Source organism: Budorcas taxicolor, chromosome 12, assembly GCF_023091745.1.
Source record: "Budorcas taxicolor isolate Tak-1 chromosome 12, Takin1.1, whole genome shotgun sequence".
NCBI classification, from domain to species: Eukaryota; Metazoa; Chordata; class Mammalia; order Artiodactyla; family Bovidae; genus Budorcas; species Budorcas taxicolor.
Window position 1 is genome coordinate 11,430,653 of NC_068921.1, and position 17,466 is coordinate 11,448,118.

A 17,466-nucleotide genomic window follows, 5' to 3' on the forward strand; every position below is an offset into this window, starting at 1 on the left:
AGAAAGCCCCGCCCGCAGCAACGAAGATGCAATGCGGCAAGAAGACAGACCCCGTGTGTCGTAACTAGGACTCAGTGCAGTCAAATAAACTTTTAAAACAGATAAATAAATACAGCCAAGTGTACATGTCCATCTCTAACTCCCTAACTATCCAATTTGGGGTCTTAATAGCCAAGTTTTCACCAGGAATTTCTATAAAAGTATGTTTTTAAAGTGAACTAAACTAAAAACAAAAACTAGCGTCATGAATAAGAAGTGGCATACGAATAAGTACACAATTAAATAAAACCTCAACCAAAGTTACTTGGTCAGAAAAAGATCTGTGAGCTTAATAAATATTACATCGTCACTTGTCACACAGGCCGTGTTTAACAATTGCTTTTGACTGAAATGGGAAAATTAACTTTCACTTTCTATTCAGTCATAAGATCAGGGAATCTGAGAACTGAAAGAGCTCTATTCCAGCTGTCTCGTTTCACAGATGAGGAAACTGACCCAGAGAGACTTTTTAATAGCCTACTCAAATATCAGTTAGTCATGAAAAAAATTCAATATTAAAGTGAAAACCAAATAAAATACGCTTTCTAAGTATTTCATTGTTGTTAGTCGCTAAATTGTGTCTGTCTCTTGCAACTCTATGGACTGTAGCCCGCCAGGCTCCTCTGTCCAAGGGATTTCCCAGGCAAGAATACCGGAGTGGGTTGCCATTTCCTTCTCCAGGGGATCTTCCCCACCCAGGGATCGAACCTGCGTCTCCTGCATTGGCAGGTGAATTCTTTACCACTGAGTCATCAGGGAAATCTCGTATCTAAGTATACATGAATCATAATACTACATAATAAGGGCTGTCTATAAAATAATTATTTCTTAGAGTAAAAAGGCAGATACTTTTTAACTTGTTTCATATTGCTCTCCTTGTCATATGGTAAGAGCATTATTCGTTACACTTCATATTAACGTTTCTCTGCAAATCATCATCTCCTAAGCCACTGCTGCTGCCACGGCTAAGTCACTTCAGTCATGTCCGACTCTGTGCGACCGCACAGACGGCAGCCCACCAGGTTCCCCCGTCCCTGGGATTCTCCAGGCAAGAACACTGGAGTGGGCTGCCATTTCCTTCTACAACGCATGAAAGTGAAAAGTTAAAGTGAAGTCCCGCAGTCATGCCCGACTCTTCACCACCCCATGGACTGCAGCCTACCAGGCTCCTCCATCCATGGGATTTTCCAGGCAAGAGTACTGGAGTGGGGTGCCATTGCCTAAGCCACTAATACATATTAAAGTCTATTGATTTAAAAAAATCAATTAGTGATAGACCTCATTAAGTTTCTACCTTTTACTTTAAAAATTAAAAACCTTCAGACTTTAAAAAGTTGTAAAAGTAGCACATTCTCTTACAATCTCTGTAAAAGTAGAATTCTCTTACAACCTTCATTCATATTCCTCAAACATTAAAACTTCATCATATTTATCATCCTCTTTCTATACTACTCTTTCTATATCTATAGTTTTTAGGATTTATTTGAAAGTGGGAAACATATTGACCCTTTAACCTTAAACACTTTAGCGTATATTTTCTAAATATATGATCATTATCTTATATAAAGATAGCACAATTATCAAAATTAGGAAAGTAACCTTGATACAGCACTATTATCTAATCTATAGAATTTACTTAAATTTCTCCAATTGTCTCACTAATGTCTTTAAAAAAATTTTTTTAATTGAGATCAAGATCATAACTTTCATTTGGTAAATATCATGTTTCTTCATGACAACTTCTCTAATTTACAACAATTCCTTTCTTCTCCTTTAATCTGGAGCAGTTCTTCAGTTTGTCTTTCATGATCTTGACACTCTGGAAAAATAAAGGCCATTTGTTTCATAAAATGTCTCCCAATTTGGGTTTGTGTGTTAGTAACTCAGCAAGAATACCAAAAAAGCAACACTGTGTCCTTTCAAATACACCTTATCAGGAGGTCCAAAATACCGTTTAGTCTCACTATGAGTGACATTAACTTTGATCACTTATTTAGTTTGGATGCAGTCTACCAGACTTCTCTACCATTACCGTATTTCCTTTTATAATTAGTAAATATCTTATGAGAAGACAGCTCATGTAAATATCTTTTTTCTTAAAATATGTAGGGTGAAAATATTATTTATCACTTCATTATAACTTAAGCATCCTCCATCTTTAAAATTAATATGTTTGTAGCAGTGCACAGAAGTTAAACAGTACTTCAATCATAAGAATTTAATTTACCCAAATTAAATACATGATATCATGGGTACTCAATACCATCCATGCCTTCAAGAATGCTATGTTTTGAAATTTATAAATAATATTAATACTAAAGCATATTTGGATGGTTTTATTTTCAAATGTTTCTTCCTATTTCAAGAGGAAGTTAGTGAGAAGTAACCAGCTGTCCAAACCCTAAGTTTTGAACAGAAAGAGGCTCAAACATTACAAAGAAAAACACACAGGGAAGCGCTAGAGGGAGTATCACATAAAGGGCCCCAGTACAGTCACTGCCTTGCACTTCTCTCTTTTGAGAAGGAATTGTCGCACAAGCAACCCTACCCAGCAGGGCACGTGCTTGTCACAACACTTCTTTTCTTCTCTCCTAAGAGCTCAAGTTAAGCTCCTCATCTAACAAGGCTAAGCCCAGAGTGAGTTGATTTTCATGAATTCATTTTATGCCACAACAACTCTACACATCAGGTAAGGATATGGCTTACTATTTCTATCTATTGGCAAATGAAGAATTAGACTAAGAAATTTTCCCAAGGGGCCATCCCTAGTGGTCCAGCGATTAAGACTTCGAGCTTTCATGCAGGGGACACAGGTTCAATCCCACATGCCATGCTATGTGGCCAAAAAGTGAAAATATTAAAAAAAAATTTACCCAAGATTAGCACTAAGTCCGGAGAAGGCGATGGCACCCCACTCCAGTACTCTTGCCTGGTAAATCCCACGGACGGAGGAGCCTGGAAGGCTGCAGTCCATGGGGTCGCTGAGGGTCAGACACGGCTGAGCGACTTCACTTTCACTTTTCACTTTCATGCACTGGAGAAGGAAACCCACTCCAGTGTTCTTGCCTGGAGAATCCCAGGGACAGAGGAGCCTGGTGGGCTGCCATCTATGGGGTCGCACAGAGTCGGACACAGCTGAAGTGACTTAGCATTAGTAGCAGCAGCAGCACTAAGTCAGAGACAGAGGCAGGTCAATGCAATTCACAGGAGAAGCCCTCAAAAGGAAGCAAAGAATTCCTCCCTACCCACATTTATTTGGCTCCTGAAATTTGGAGAGTGAGTATTTAGACTGTGGCTATTAAGAGGGATAGCTCCAAAATTTTTCTGAATCCATACAGCTCCCAAGTTTCAGATAACTACAGATGCTTGTTACTACTCTACCTCATCCCAGTCCCTTATCCTGGAAGTGGACTGGAGCTGATGGCTCTATGTTAGGAAACACACAGTCATGGACTCCTATAACCAATACTGCTTCCCTGGTGGCTCAGATAGTACAGAATCTGCCTGCAAAGTGGGGAGACCTGAGTTCAGTCCCTGGGTTGGGATGATCCCCTGGAGCAGGGCATGGCAACCCACTCCAGTATTCTTGCCCGGAGAATCCCCGTGGACAGAGGAGCCTGGCGGGCTACAGGCCACGGGGTCGCGTTGAGTTGGACGCGACTGAGCGACTAAGCACAGCACAGCGTGCCCCTCTCCAGAAGCAACCACTGAAGCCAGTATCTTTGTTCCGTAACAGAGGCAGTCTATGCATAGTCAAGTATATTCTAATTTGCTTTAGACAATCATTTCTAGGTCACTTCCAGGTTTTAGTGCACCGGCTCGCAGCCGCCTGCGCTCAGATATGCAGATACCACCACCCTTATGGCAGAAAGTGAAGAGGAGCTAAAAAGCCTCTTGATGAAAGTGAAAGAGGAGAGCGAAAAAGTTGGCTTAAAGCTCAACATTCAGAAAACGAAGATCATGGCATCCGGTCCCATCACTTCATGGGAAATAGATGGGGAAACAGTGGAAACAGTGTCAAACTTTATTTTGGGGGGCTCTAAAATCACTGCAGATGGTGACTGCAGCCATGAAATTAAAAGACGCTTACTCCTTGGAAGAAAAAGTTATGACCAACCTAGACAGTATATTCAAAAGCAGAGACATTACTTTGCCGACTAAGGTCCATCTAGTCAAGGCTATGGTTTTTCCTGCGGTCATGTATGGATGTGAGAGTTGGACTGTGAAGAAGGCTGAGCACCAAAGAATTGATGCTTTTGAACTGTGGTGTTGGAGAAGACTCTTGAGAGTCCCTTGGACTGCAAGGAGATCCAACCAGTCCATTCTGAAGGAGATCAGCCCTGGGATTTCTTTGGAAGGAATGATGCTAAAGCTGAAGCTCCAGTACTTTGGCCACCTCATGCGAAGAGTTGACTCATTGGAAAAGACCCTGATGCTGGGAGGGATTGGGGGCAGGAGGAGAAGGGGACGACCGAGGATAAGATGGCTGGATGGCACCATGGACTCGATGGACGTGAGTCTGAGTGAACTCCGGGAGATGATGATGGACAGGGAGGCCTGGCGTGCTGCGATTCATGGGGTCGCTCAGTCAGACACAACTGAGCGACTGAACGGAACTGAACTCCAGGTTTTAAGATGTACTTTAAAGGCACGGATATGAAAACTGTCTGTTTACATGCTTACATCAGAAGAGATTACTCATATTTAATGGGCTAAATGCAGGGGGGTGGGGAGGCAGTCATCTACGCACAGTGGTCACATACCTTCTGGCTTTGCTACTGTTATTAGCTAATATTTATTAGCACTAGGCATTTTGTTCACTGCTTCATACGGATTACCACCTTATGTCATCATCACAAAAACCCAATAAGAAAGGCACATCAGATGATTTACCTTATACAAGGGAAAATGAAGTCTCAAAGAGAAGGAAAACAGTTCACTGTAAGTGGAAGAATCTTAACCTAAAGTGGACTCCAGAGACCAAGTTCTTTACCTTTTCACTATTATAGCCAGCCTGAAGCATGATGCTATTTTGTTCCGCAACTTTTTTTTCCTTTTACGTATATTTACTTAGCTCTGTTTAGAAACACAGAATAGGTGAGGAGCTGTGTTTGGGGCATGACTTTCAATGTTATCTTTTTCAAGGACTTCTCCAATCCAACTCTATTATAAACTACCTTGAGGGCACAGCCAGCTCCTGCCACTCCCCAGGGACTTCCCAGGATCACTCCCAATTTGGCCGTACTGTCTTCTCCTTCTAGACACTGGCTCGTCTCATGAAAAACACAGGCCACTCTTCTCTAGTCCACTGAGATGTGTATTCACAGTTGTTCAACTCTTAATTTCTCCAGGGTGCTGTTAATTCATGTACAATAAATAGACCAACTCTGCGTCTCAGGTAACCAGCCTCAATCTGTATACACAAAATAGATCCAGGAAACCCTTCTCAGGTGACTGGAAAGACCCTTCCCCGCTATAACCATAAAGAAAAGGAAAACAGATACTCCAGAAACGCCTGCTGAGGATCTGGGCTCATGGTAAACTCCTGCCTTATAAACTGATTGACTAAACTCACTGACTGCTAACTGAGTCACCAGGAACTTTAAAACTTCATAACCACATGTTCTAAAATTCCTTGTAGAGCATCCCTGGGGGCTCAGTGGTACAGAATCTGCCTGCCAATGCAGGAGACACAGGTTCGATACCTGGTCCAGGAGGATCCCACATGCTGCAGGGCAACTAAGCCCCTCGCCGCAACTGCTGCAGCCCAGGTGCCCTGGAGGCTGAGCTCCACTGCAAGAGAAGCCTGCAGGCTGCGCCTGGAGAGCCCCGCTGGCCGCACCTGGAGAGCCCCGCTGGCCGCAACAAGAGAAAAGCCGGAGGAACAATGCAGGCCCGGCACAGACAAAAATAAATTAGAAACAAAAGTTGCTTTAAGTAATAAAATCCCTGATAAAGAAATGGACCCTAATCTCTTGAGTGAAAAAAAAAGACGGTAAAATTTCACATACTGAATTTTCCTAGATTTACATTTTTAAAAATAAATAAAATATGGGGACTTGTATTAATTTGCTGTAGCTGCTATAACAAAGGACCACAGGCTACATGGCTGAAACAGCAAAAATGTACTGTCTCTCAGTTCTGGAGTCTGCATGGCTGCTATCACAGCAATGGCAAGGTCAGTTCCTGAGGGCTGTGAGGGAAGGGTCCATCCAGGCCTGTCTCTTTGGCCTGTAAATGGCCCTCTTCATGTTCACACAGTGCTCTCCCTGTATGTGTCTCTGTCCAAGTTTTCCCTTCTTATAAAGGCACTCATCATATTGGATCAGGGGCCCACCTTATTCCAGTATAACCTCATGTTGAATCCACAACAATCCTATTTCCAAGTAAGGTCACATTCTGGGGGTCAGAGCTTCAACATTTGAATTTGAGGAGTGAAGGGCAATTCAGACTATAACAAGACTCAAGTTAATTTAGCTTTAAGTCTCTCATTTGACAACTAAGTCCCTCGACCCTAAACAATCTCGATAGCTTATGGCAATAAATGCTAGCCTCTCAGTCGTGTCCATGGGCTCTACCCGGCCAAGCTCTTCTGTCCATGGAACTCTCCAGGCTAGAATACTGGAGTTGGTTGCTATTTCCTTCTCCAGAGGATATTCTCGACCAAGGGATCAAACCCAGGTCTCCTGCATTACAGGTGGATTCTTTACCATCTTTATGGCAATTAAAATATATACATATATATATATATATATAACCATGACATTAAAAGATGCTTGCTTCTTGGAAGAAAAGCTATGACAAACCTAGATAGTGTATTAGAAAGCAGAGACATTACTTTGCCAACAAAGGTTCATATAGTCAAAGCTATGGTTTTTCCAGTAGTCATGTATGACTGTGAGAGCTGGACCATAAAGAAGACTGACCACTGAAGAACTGATGCTTTTGTACTGTGGTGTTGGAGAAAACTCCTGAGAGACCCTTGGACTGCAAGATCAACCCAGTCAATCCTAAAAGCAATCAATCCTGAATATTCGTTGGAAGGACTGATGCTAAAGCTGAAGCTCAAATACTTTGGCCACCTGATGCGAAGAGCTAACTCATTTGACAAGACGCTGATGCTGGGAAAGACTGAGGGCGTGAGGAGAAGGGGATGACAGGGAACGAGACAGTTGGATGGCAACACCAACTCAATGGACACGAGTTTGAATGAGCTCCGGGAGATGGTCAAGGACAGGGAAGCCTGGTGTGCTGCCCTCCATGGGGTGGAAAAGAGTCAGACAAGACTGAGCAACTGAACAACAACAAAATAGTAATTCAGGAATAGTAACAGGAATTGTTACAATAGTAACAATAGTAACTTGTTATAGCAGTAACAAATAATTCAGGAATGTAACAATAGTAACAATGAATACATTCATACATATTCTACATATATCATAAAAATAATATATAAGAATATATATAAAATATATACAGAACACATATAAGAGTATATAGACAGAATATGTATATATACTATATAAGAATATATTATATAACATGTATTATATGATATATATAACATATTCTTATATATATAAGAATGCATTCTTATATAAGAATATATTCATATATATATATATATATACACTTATTACTATTCCTAAATTAAGCTTAGATAGTATTCTTCAAGTTTCTTTGCTGAAGACCATCAAAGTCTATCTACCTAGTTTTGCCATATCATTTCAACCAGACTCCTTCCTAAGATTTATTTAAAACAAGAATTTCAGGAAGGTCAGAGCTAATCATAAAATGGCCACATTTCTAATAGTTAACAATAAGATGTAAACTTCCTTTAAGAAATAAGGGAGTCAACACTTTACTGATGATCAAACAAAAATACTACATTTTATTTGGCTGGCTACTTAAAAAATCTTTTTCTCCAAATCCTCTAAATCAACTTTAAAACCTCTCCTCCTTTAAATAATTATATTAAATAAGCATCTCCTCTTCGGTACCTTTCACTTGAATTGGGGAATCTAAGTAAACTCTATCTGTGCTTATCAACCCTGACTATACACTGAGAAACATCTAAAAATATCAGTACCTTACCCTGCTGCTCCTGCTAAGTCACTTCAGTCGTGTCCGACCCTGTGCGACCCCAGAGATGGCAGCCCACCAGGCTCCGCCATCCCTGGGATTCTCCAGGCAAGAACACTGGAGTGGGCTGCCATTTCCTTCTCCAATGCATGAAAGTGGAAAGTGAAAGAAGTCGCTCAGTCGTGTCCGACTCCCTGCAACCCCATGGACCGCAGCCCACCAGGCTCCTCCATCCATGGGATTTTCCAGGCAAGAGTACTGGAGTGGGGTGCCATTGACTTCTCCTACCTTACCCTATATGGGACCAAATATATCAGATTATCTAAGCATTATGACCAGCGTATGTTATCAAAGCTTCTCAGATGATTCCAATGAGAATGCAGAGGTCAAAACCACTGCTCCTGAGAATTACAAGATTCTAAACTGCATTCCTGGGATTTCCCTGGTGGTTAAGACTCTGCCTTGCCATGCAACGTACAGGGGTTCGATCCCTGGTCAGGGAACTAAGATTCCACACGCCACGGGGCAACTGGGCCCAAGCCCAAGTGCAACAACTGAAGAGTCCACGCGCTGCAACCGAGACCCAGTGCAGTCGCATAGATTTTAAAAAATTTAAAAATAAACTGCACTCCCTAAATTGAGTCAACTCTTATTATTGATGCCAATGTCTGCTTTCCTAGTAATCCAAAGAGATAAGCAGTTATGTTATTATGTTATGAGATCTTTCGCTATTTGGCACTTGCAGATTACTTTCTCATTTGCTTTTGAAAGAGAATCAAAATAAATCACAAACGATGGGTGGGAAGAGAGAGGGAAGGCTTCTTAGAGTTGGTAAAGAATCTGCCTATCATGTGGGAGACCTGGGTTCAATCCCTGGGTTGGGAAGATCCCCTGGAGAAGGGAAAGGTTACCCACTCCAGTATTCTGGCCTGGAGAATTCCATGGACTGTATAACCCATGGGGTCACAAAGAGTCTGACAGACTGAGCGACTTCAACTATTTCCATAAATAAATTAAACTACAGTAATAAACTGTACTAGAAATAAAATGACTAATACAACAACAAACAACAGACTGACTTTTGACTGTTTTGCAACTTTAGTGGAAGTGTTAACAGCTCCAGACAGAAAAATACAAATACCAGTTTCCCTTTCTATTAATTTCAGGTAAATTTATGACATGTGATGAAAACAAAATTAATAATCTTTTTAGCAGCAATAATAAAAATCAAACCAACTGTTAGCAGAGAGACAATTCCCCAAATTTCAACAGTGTCCACTATACAGTGACTATTTGTTGTGGTTGATGATATATGTGGCAATACCATCAAGTTAAAAAAGAGAAGATACCAATCTCTAAGCAGTATGGCACTACTCTGAGAGAGCTTGCTTATTTCCTCGGTATACCACAATCCAAGCCTTAGGCAGATATTTAAGGAACTATGGATCACTATTCCAACTCAATTATTAGGTTTATTCAACAAGTTTTGGGATATAAAAAAGCAAAAGAATTTTCAGAGAACTTGTTTGCCAAGCTTCTCCAACAGCAGAGCTCAATCTTGTCAGAGGCTATTGTGAAACATCCTGCCAAGATCCCTTATGAAATGGCTTAAAATGAAATATCTATCAAATGCTTTCCTAAATGAAAAGCTGGTTAAAAACAGTCTAAAAATCTCCCCAATGCAGGGACTTCCCTTGCAGTCTAGAGGTTTAGACTCTGCACTTCCACGTAAGGGCCACAGGCTCAATCCTGCGTGCTGTGCGGAGTCAAAAGAAAAGAGATTCCCCAATGAAAACAATCCTTCTCAAAGGTAAGATGCAAAATGAGCACACTTCCAAGCTGCTTCTACCATTTCTTGGAACTCCAGTCGAGGCAATACTGGGAATAGGCTGGGGGCCCACTACTCCCACTACTCCACTACGGCCTTCAGCGGCCCGCTGCACTCTGAGGCCACTTCAAAGAACACACAAACTAATCAGCACAGTGCACTTGCTCCAGAAACCTCTCTTTAAGAGAAATTCCTGTGCCCTCTTTTCCAATCAGAATGCTGTTGAAGCCTCATCCTATGAAGACACCACTTTGAAATGACTTCCTTCACCTTTGATTTAAAAAACAAAAACCCGAGCCCTTACTATATCAGAACAGGATCTGACAATATTTACCATGCAGCAAACGCACCAGAAATACACACAGTGAAAACAGGATGTAACTTTAAGTGCTCCGGCTCTAGAGTCAGAATGACCCTATTTAAGGCCAGACTGCACAGCGTGGCCTGGGTGCTTGAACTCAGGCAAATTATTCAGTCTCTCTAGGGTTTAGTTTTTGTGTCCAACTAAAATAAGAATATCTTCAAGCTGTAAAAATTCAATAACATGTAAATATATCACTTATACTGCATGGCATATATTAAGCATTCAACATATCTTCTTGATAAAAATCCTTCAATATTTGATTTAGATAAAAACAAGCACTCTAAAAACTTGACTTACCACACACACATATATATATATATATATATGCACACACAAATATATACACACATATACAAATCAAATCACACTGTACACACTTTAACACTGTTATATGTAAATGCTTCTCAATATAGCTGTTTGTTGTTGGGGAGGGGGGAGCTTGACTTACTGAAATCTTACACTGACAAGCATGGTTTTTGTTTTGTCTTGTTTTGTAATGTGGCCATGCCACTCCACATGTGGGATCTTAGTTCCCTGACCAGGGATCAAACCTAAGCCCTCTGCACTGGAAGCGTGGAATCTTAACCACTGGATAGCCAAGGCAGTCCTTTTTGTTTTGCTTGCAGTAAGAATAAGTCCTCTCAGAAGACTAGTGCATGAAATACTATCATCTATCAGTACCAGCAAACAACATTTAGCTTCAACTAAAAGCAAAAGCTGGATACATATGTGTGCTCATGTTACGCAAATTTATCAAACTGTACACTTAGGGCCTGTGTATCCTTGTGTTTATGCTATGCTCCAATAGAAAGTTTAAAGAGCAGAGGTTCATATGCCAGGAGAAACAAAACTTGGAAAGGTCTTTAACTCAGTATTCTCTAGTTCCCTCAGCTCCAAGCACTGTTCTCCCAGAGAGGTGAAAGGAGCGCAGCTAGGGGGAGGAGACTGAGACCAAGCCAAACACTAGAATAACCTTCCTTCATCCCCTCCTATGAAACGCAACAAAATGCAAGAAAATCTTTAGCCACAGCACATCTTGGTGAATACACATGCACAAAATTAGGGTGACTGGGGAACAAAATGAGTCAAAATCATAGTCCTTTATACAAACTCCCATGGTATATATTTTTTTAATTATTCTGGGGGACTTCCCTGGTGACACAGTGGATAAGAATTCTCCTGCCAATACAGGGGACGTGGGTTTGATCCCTGGTCCGGGAAGATCCCACGTGCCATGGAGCAACTAAACCCGTGGGCCACAACTAGTGAGCCTGTGCTCTGGAGCCCATGAAAGCAACTACTCCAGCCCGCGTGCCTTACAGCCTGTGCCTGGTAACGAGAGAAGCCACTGCAATGAGAAGCCCTCGCAATGCAACTAGAGAAAGCCTGCGTGCAGCCCAGCATAGCCAAAAATAAAATAGAAAGTACTATTTTAGGGGACAGATTAATATATGAACATATCTGTATTCCAAGAGTATAAAACATCACCATCCCCCTTTCTATATAGTTCCCCTATCACCAGTAACTTCCACTGTTACCAATTTCCAAAGTGCATTTTAAATGTTTTCAGGAGCTGATGCACATAAAACAAGCCAGGATTGTGCAACTGGTCTCTGGAACTCAGCAATAAGTCCTTGGAAAAGGATTCTTCACAGCCAGATTCTCAGCATACTTTCAAAATCTGTCATTAAAACAGCTTCATTACCTGCAAGTGAAACACTTCTGTTGACTGACTCAAGCTCTCTTTATAGGAATTGAACCCTTCTAGTCTTATTTTAAAAGAAAAGGAAAAGCTGTTTCAGCAACCAGGCAGCAAGTCTTGGGGAGCTGCAGTGCACCACACACTGGTCTAATTTATAAAGTTTTCCTGCCTGAAAATGTAGTGCATAAATCTGGTTTTTAAATTTTTTAATACTTAAATGTACTGAGGGAAAAGCAAAAATCCTACTTATCACAAGTGTAATCCTATAAAAGGCTATCTACTTAATATTCTTCCAGATTCTTTTTTTCCTTCAAGGTTCCTTTTTATCTCTTATATAGGTTAAGACTCTGGACTTTCTCAAGTCAAAGACTCCACTCCAATGCAGGTGCTGTCACTTTACAGCTGTGTTTCTGGGCAAATACAGCCCTTAATTCTTCCAGAGATGCCTCTCTACAAAGATGCTGTTTGGTCATAAAAGGAAAAAATCAGTTGCCACGGTGTGTTGTGAGGATCAAAAGAGAAAATGCACACTGCCTACAGGACCTGTAAAGCCAAGAGACAATGAACAGTACTTTATATAGTTAGATGGGCTTCCCTGGCGGCTCAGACAGTAAAGAATCTGCCTGCAATGCGGGAGACCCGGGTTCCATCCCTGAGTTGACAAGATCCCCTGGAGGAGGAAATGGCTTACCACCTCAGTATTCTTTTTTTTTTTTCAGCAAAATAATGATTTTATAAATTATAAATAAATCATCAGCACAGTTTAATGTTATGAAGTCATTAAAATAATACTGTAGGGAAATGAAGGTATATTTAAGAGATAATATATGTGAACACTTCAGTATTCTTGCCTGGAAAATCCCATGGGCAGAAGAGCCTGGCAGGCTACAGTTCATGGGGTCTCAAAGAGTTGGATATGACTGAGCAACTAACACTTTCATATAGTTAGACAAATATCCATCTTGAAATTAGCCTACTGGTCACGTGTGTATGCATATATTTTGCCAGGTTTTGGTATACTGTGTTATACTGGTTCTGTAAAAATGAATTAGGGAACTTCTCTCTCTGACTTGAAACTGTTTAAGCGATTCACTAAAGTTTAAGATAATTCACCCACCAAAAACTCTTTGGGGCTACCAGTTTTATGCATATGGAGATTGTTCCCTGGCAATTTCTTCAGGTTGTTGTTACTAGTACATTTTCTTTTTAAACAAATTACCAAATATTGATTACTATTGCACATTGTAAAAAGTTAAAAATATTTCAATGCACTAGCTCAAGCTGTGTATAAAATTCCTACACAGTTCTGTATCATTTTTTAAAAACCTTTAAAATCATGTTTATTTAGCTTATTTTTTAAAGATATAAATTCTAAAAATATATCAAGAGTATCTGATAAGGACTTTTTATAACTTTCAGTTCTGCCAACATTCCCAAAATGCATCCCTGACAATATTGCTGGGCATAGGGGCAAGGGGGTGGGGACAGGGTGCCGGGGGCAGGAGGGGTGACAGAGGGGGCAGCCTGAGATAGTCACTGATGAGGGGCGACCCCTCAGTGTGAGTCAAATTACAACTGGAACTCAGTCATAGAACTGTTTGTCCACCACAGGCATCATTCCTCACATTCAAATTATTCTTCCATGTTTCCCCCTAAAGCTTTTCTTTCTTCTGTTTCTAGTTCCCATATAAGCCCTTGTCCTAAACACTCACTTATTTTGCTTTCTTTTCTCCTCTCTTTTGTTCCACTGGTATAACATAAGAGGTCAGCTTCATTAAACCATCTTCTAGAGAAGAAGAATGGAAATATGATCAAAGATAAGAATTTACCAAGTTTAAATTTTAGGGCTCTAAAAACCTAAGTGGTTTAAGCACTGGTTGCCCAGAAGCATTCTTTGTTTCCTTTCCAAGATGATGATGATTCTTCATACATTTCCTTTTTCCACATGGGCACCCTGGCTTTTAAAGCATCAATGGCATAGCTCACAGCTTCAAGGGATGCAGCCCTGTGGGCTGAGGACACAGCAATGATAACACTTGCTTCTGTCACTGGAACCAAGCCAAGTCGATGAAACGCTGCTATGTGTTTGACTGGCCATTTCTGTCTAATGTCACTACAAATTTTTCTTATCCCATTTTCTGCCATTGGTAGATATGCTTCATACTCTAAGCTAATGACTTTTTTCCCTTTGAAATTATTCCTTGTAGTCCCTACCAATAGGGATATTGCGCCACAGAGTGGAGAAATCACCAGCTGTGAGACTTCATCTACTGAAAGTTTCTCAGGTGTGAACTTTACTGTATCTTTAGATTTCTCAACTTCATTCATATCTTTTCCAGGTGGCTCAAAAGTACTACCCTCCACTAATGGAAGGGATAACGGCAATTTCGTCTCCTGATTGAAGCAGGAGGAGCTGATCTCCAAGCTCGACATATTCTTGACAAACAGCAAATATCACCTGATTTCTGACATCAGCCAATCCTGATGGTGTGTTTCTATCTCATTCCACAGCTGCAATGCTTTTATTTCTTGCAGCACAGAAATGGTCTCTGAGCAAATTCCTGCTATTTCAGCACTTTTTGCAAAATACAACACTTCCACCTGGCACCGGGGGACCATCCCGCCAGGGAAGTCTCCCCTGGTATCCCAGCCACGGAAGCCTGTATCATCTCTTAATAGAAATATAAACAAACAAATCAAGTTCTGTCAAAAAATTAATAAGGAAATAAATAAGTGGATAATAAGGCAAACCATCCACATTCTAAAAGGATGCTATCGAATCAGAATAGGAATCCAGATAACCTTAGTAAATAAGCCAGGTTATTTTGAACACAATTCTGGGTACCTCTGTAACCCTGCTCTAGGAATCTATTACAGGATTCTAATACAGTTCTTCTGGTTATCCAATAATAAATTCGAGATGATAGTCTACTAAAGAAAATGCAAAAAGCACTGTATCACAGGGTGATTTGTGAGAATCGAAGTGTATGTGCAGAAGACTTTGTAAGCTATATAGACTCCTACCAAAAGCGAGGCAGCGTTATTCTTACACTTTACAATACAGCAGGTAATGTTTTCCTGGCACAGAGATTAATATCCAAAGCAACATCAGGGCCCAAAATTTTAATACATGCTTCAAGATTTTTTTTTTGATGTGGGCCATTTTTAAAGTCTTTTATTGAACCCGTTACAATATTGCTTCTGTTTTATGTTTTGGCCACAAGGTACGTGGGATCTAATGCTTCCCAGGTGGCACTAGTGGTAAGGAACCCACCTGCCAATGCAGGAGATGCAAGAGATGTGGGTGCGATCCCTGGGTTGGGAAGGAGGAGGGCAGGGCAATCCACTCCAGTATTCTTGAATGGAGAATCCTATGAACAGAGGAGCCTGGCGAGCTACAGTCAGTAGAGTGAGACATGACTAAAGCAACTTAGCACACACACAACTCCCCAACCAGGGATCGAACCTGTACCCCCTGCATTGGAAGGTCAAGTCTGAACTGCTAGACTACCAGGGAAGTCCCAATACATCCTTCAATCAGTCCCCTCACTGCTCCAGTGTCCTAGTTTTTTAATAATTATGTACCTTCTATATCATGATGTAGATAAATATTACATTATAGCCAGTGGCTTTGTATAAGGGAAACATGATTCAAACTCCTGGCAATAATTACCATAGTCAAAGTCCTTCCTTAATCTGATTAAAAAGAAACTCATTACGATGCTGGGTAAAAAGTATCCTCTGCTTTCTATCTTTGAGAGCTCATCACTAAACGATAAACTAGAATAAAATAAAAATAAAATGATATTCTTAATATGGAGGCAGTAAGGGTGGTGATAATGATGATGAAAACCGTTACTATGCTAAGCACTTCATGTGGCTCATACCAGTTACCCCCACAACACTGTGCCGCTGTTCTGCTGACACTCGTCAGCCAGAGGCAGAGCTGAAATCTGAACCCAGGCAATCCGACTCCAGAGTCCACAAGCTTAATCACTGATAGACTACAAGTACAGGATCCTACAGATAAATTACAGTCATAATGAAAGTTTCATCACAGCTACAATATGGGTTTTAAATACACACACACACACACGTATTTCCTAATGTACACTGCGTTAGATCCACAGCTGAAAAAATTAGTTATTTCTGTTGGCTCCAGTAGAGATGAGTGTTTCTAAAGAAGCCTTTTCTCTTGCACAGCACAATGAAAAATAGAAAGGTCAAAGTAAAATGTTCTTTTCTCCAGACCTCCCCAAGATAATGTTTGAAATTCCACTGTAAACCCCTGTGAAGTTGACTTAGCTAAGTCTAATCTCATTTTTTAGGTCTTTCATGACAATTGGCCTTATTTAGTCTTTGCCCAGAGTTTTCTCTTTTCAGCCAGGATAAATTACAGCTTGGCCATGCATCTTGAAAAAAGTAAAATAATCACTGAAAGCAACCTTAGGGTTGTTTTTTAAACTAGAGTGCCCTCTTAAAAAGTTTAATATACTGCTGGGGGGTGTGTACATGTGTAGGTGTGTGTATCTGTGTGTGTGTAGCTAGCTAAGTATGAACAGAGTCAATTATGGGTTTAAAAAAAAAAGGTAAATTTTGGGAGGTGTAGTAAGTTTTAACCAGGTTTAAATACTTACTTGCAAGCTAACTAGGCAACATCACAACAGTCGCTACTAGACTGATAAATGTTCTAAATATGCAGATTCTATATAACTCAAAGAATTTAAGTATAATCATATTTAAAGAGGTAATTTCTACTTCTAAAAGATGAAGTTTGATAAGACTCTTACATATGCATAATTCATAAAATAAAATGAAGCACAGCATTTGTGAATATAGTAGTTTGGCTACAATGAAACTAAGAATGAAATGTCACACTAGCTGATCACAGACAATGACAGAAATTAGTCACTCTGAACAATTCCAGATCAAACTATGTCAAAAGCAGCTTAACATGTTACAGTGTCAAAGGAGAGTGCTCCCCTACAGAATGAATCTCCCAGATTTTTAAAATCCTGAATGACAAATTTGTTGGCTTACCCTAGAAACACGTCAGTCATATTCAAGTATCAAAGAAAAAATAAGAAAACATTTTTTTATAAAAAAGGGGTGAATGAATTTGCCTGGTATCCAAGTCATAAAAACTGCCTTCATTACTTCCCTTATCCAAGACAACTGAGGGACAGGGAGCTCAGAGTGCAACATGACTAACTTGAACACTTTTTTGTTATTTAACTCAGGTCATTAACACAGCAACTACCACATTTATTGACTGCTTCCTTTGTGCCAGGCTTTTACTAAATGTTTTACGTAAACATTTAAAGCTCATAACCTTGGGACACAGCTTTCACTTTTGGTAGAGGAAATCAGAGTTCAGTGCAATTTAAAACCTTGTCTCAAGTCACATAGCTAGTAAGTGGCGGAGCCCCGTTTCCAGGTTGATACTCTTGA

The 17,466-nt window shown here is 40.4% G+C and overlaps 2 protein-coding genes across 3 annotated transcripts in view; both read right to left on the reverse strand.

The window, feature by feature from the left end:
- ELF1 (E74 like ETS transcription factor 1) overlaps positions 1-17,466 on the reverse strand; it is a 60,299-nt gene that overhangs the window by 28,541 nt on the left and 14,292 nt on the right. The gene's annotated exons all lie outside the window — the stretch shown is intronic.
- Positions 13,882-14,448, reverse strand: LOC128057688 (molybdopterin synthase catalytic subunit-like). Its single transcript, XM_052650158.1, has one exon. The coding sequence runs from the start codon at positions 14,446-14,448 to the stop codon at positions 13,882-13,884; it is 567 nt and encodes a 188-aa protein (XP_052506118.1).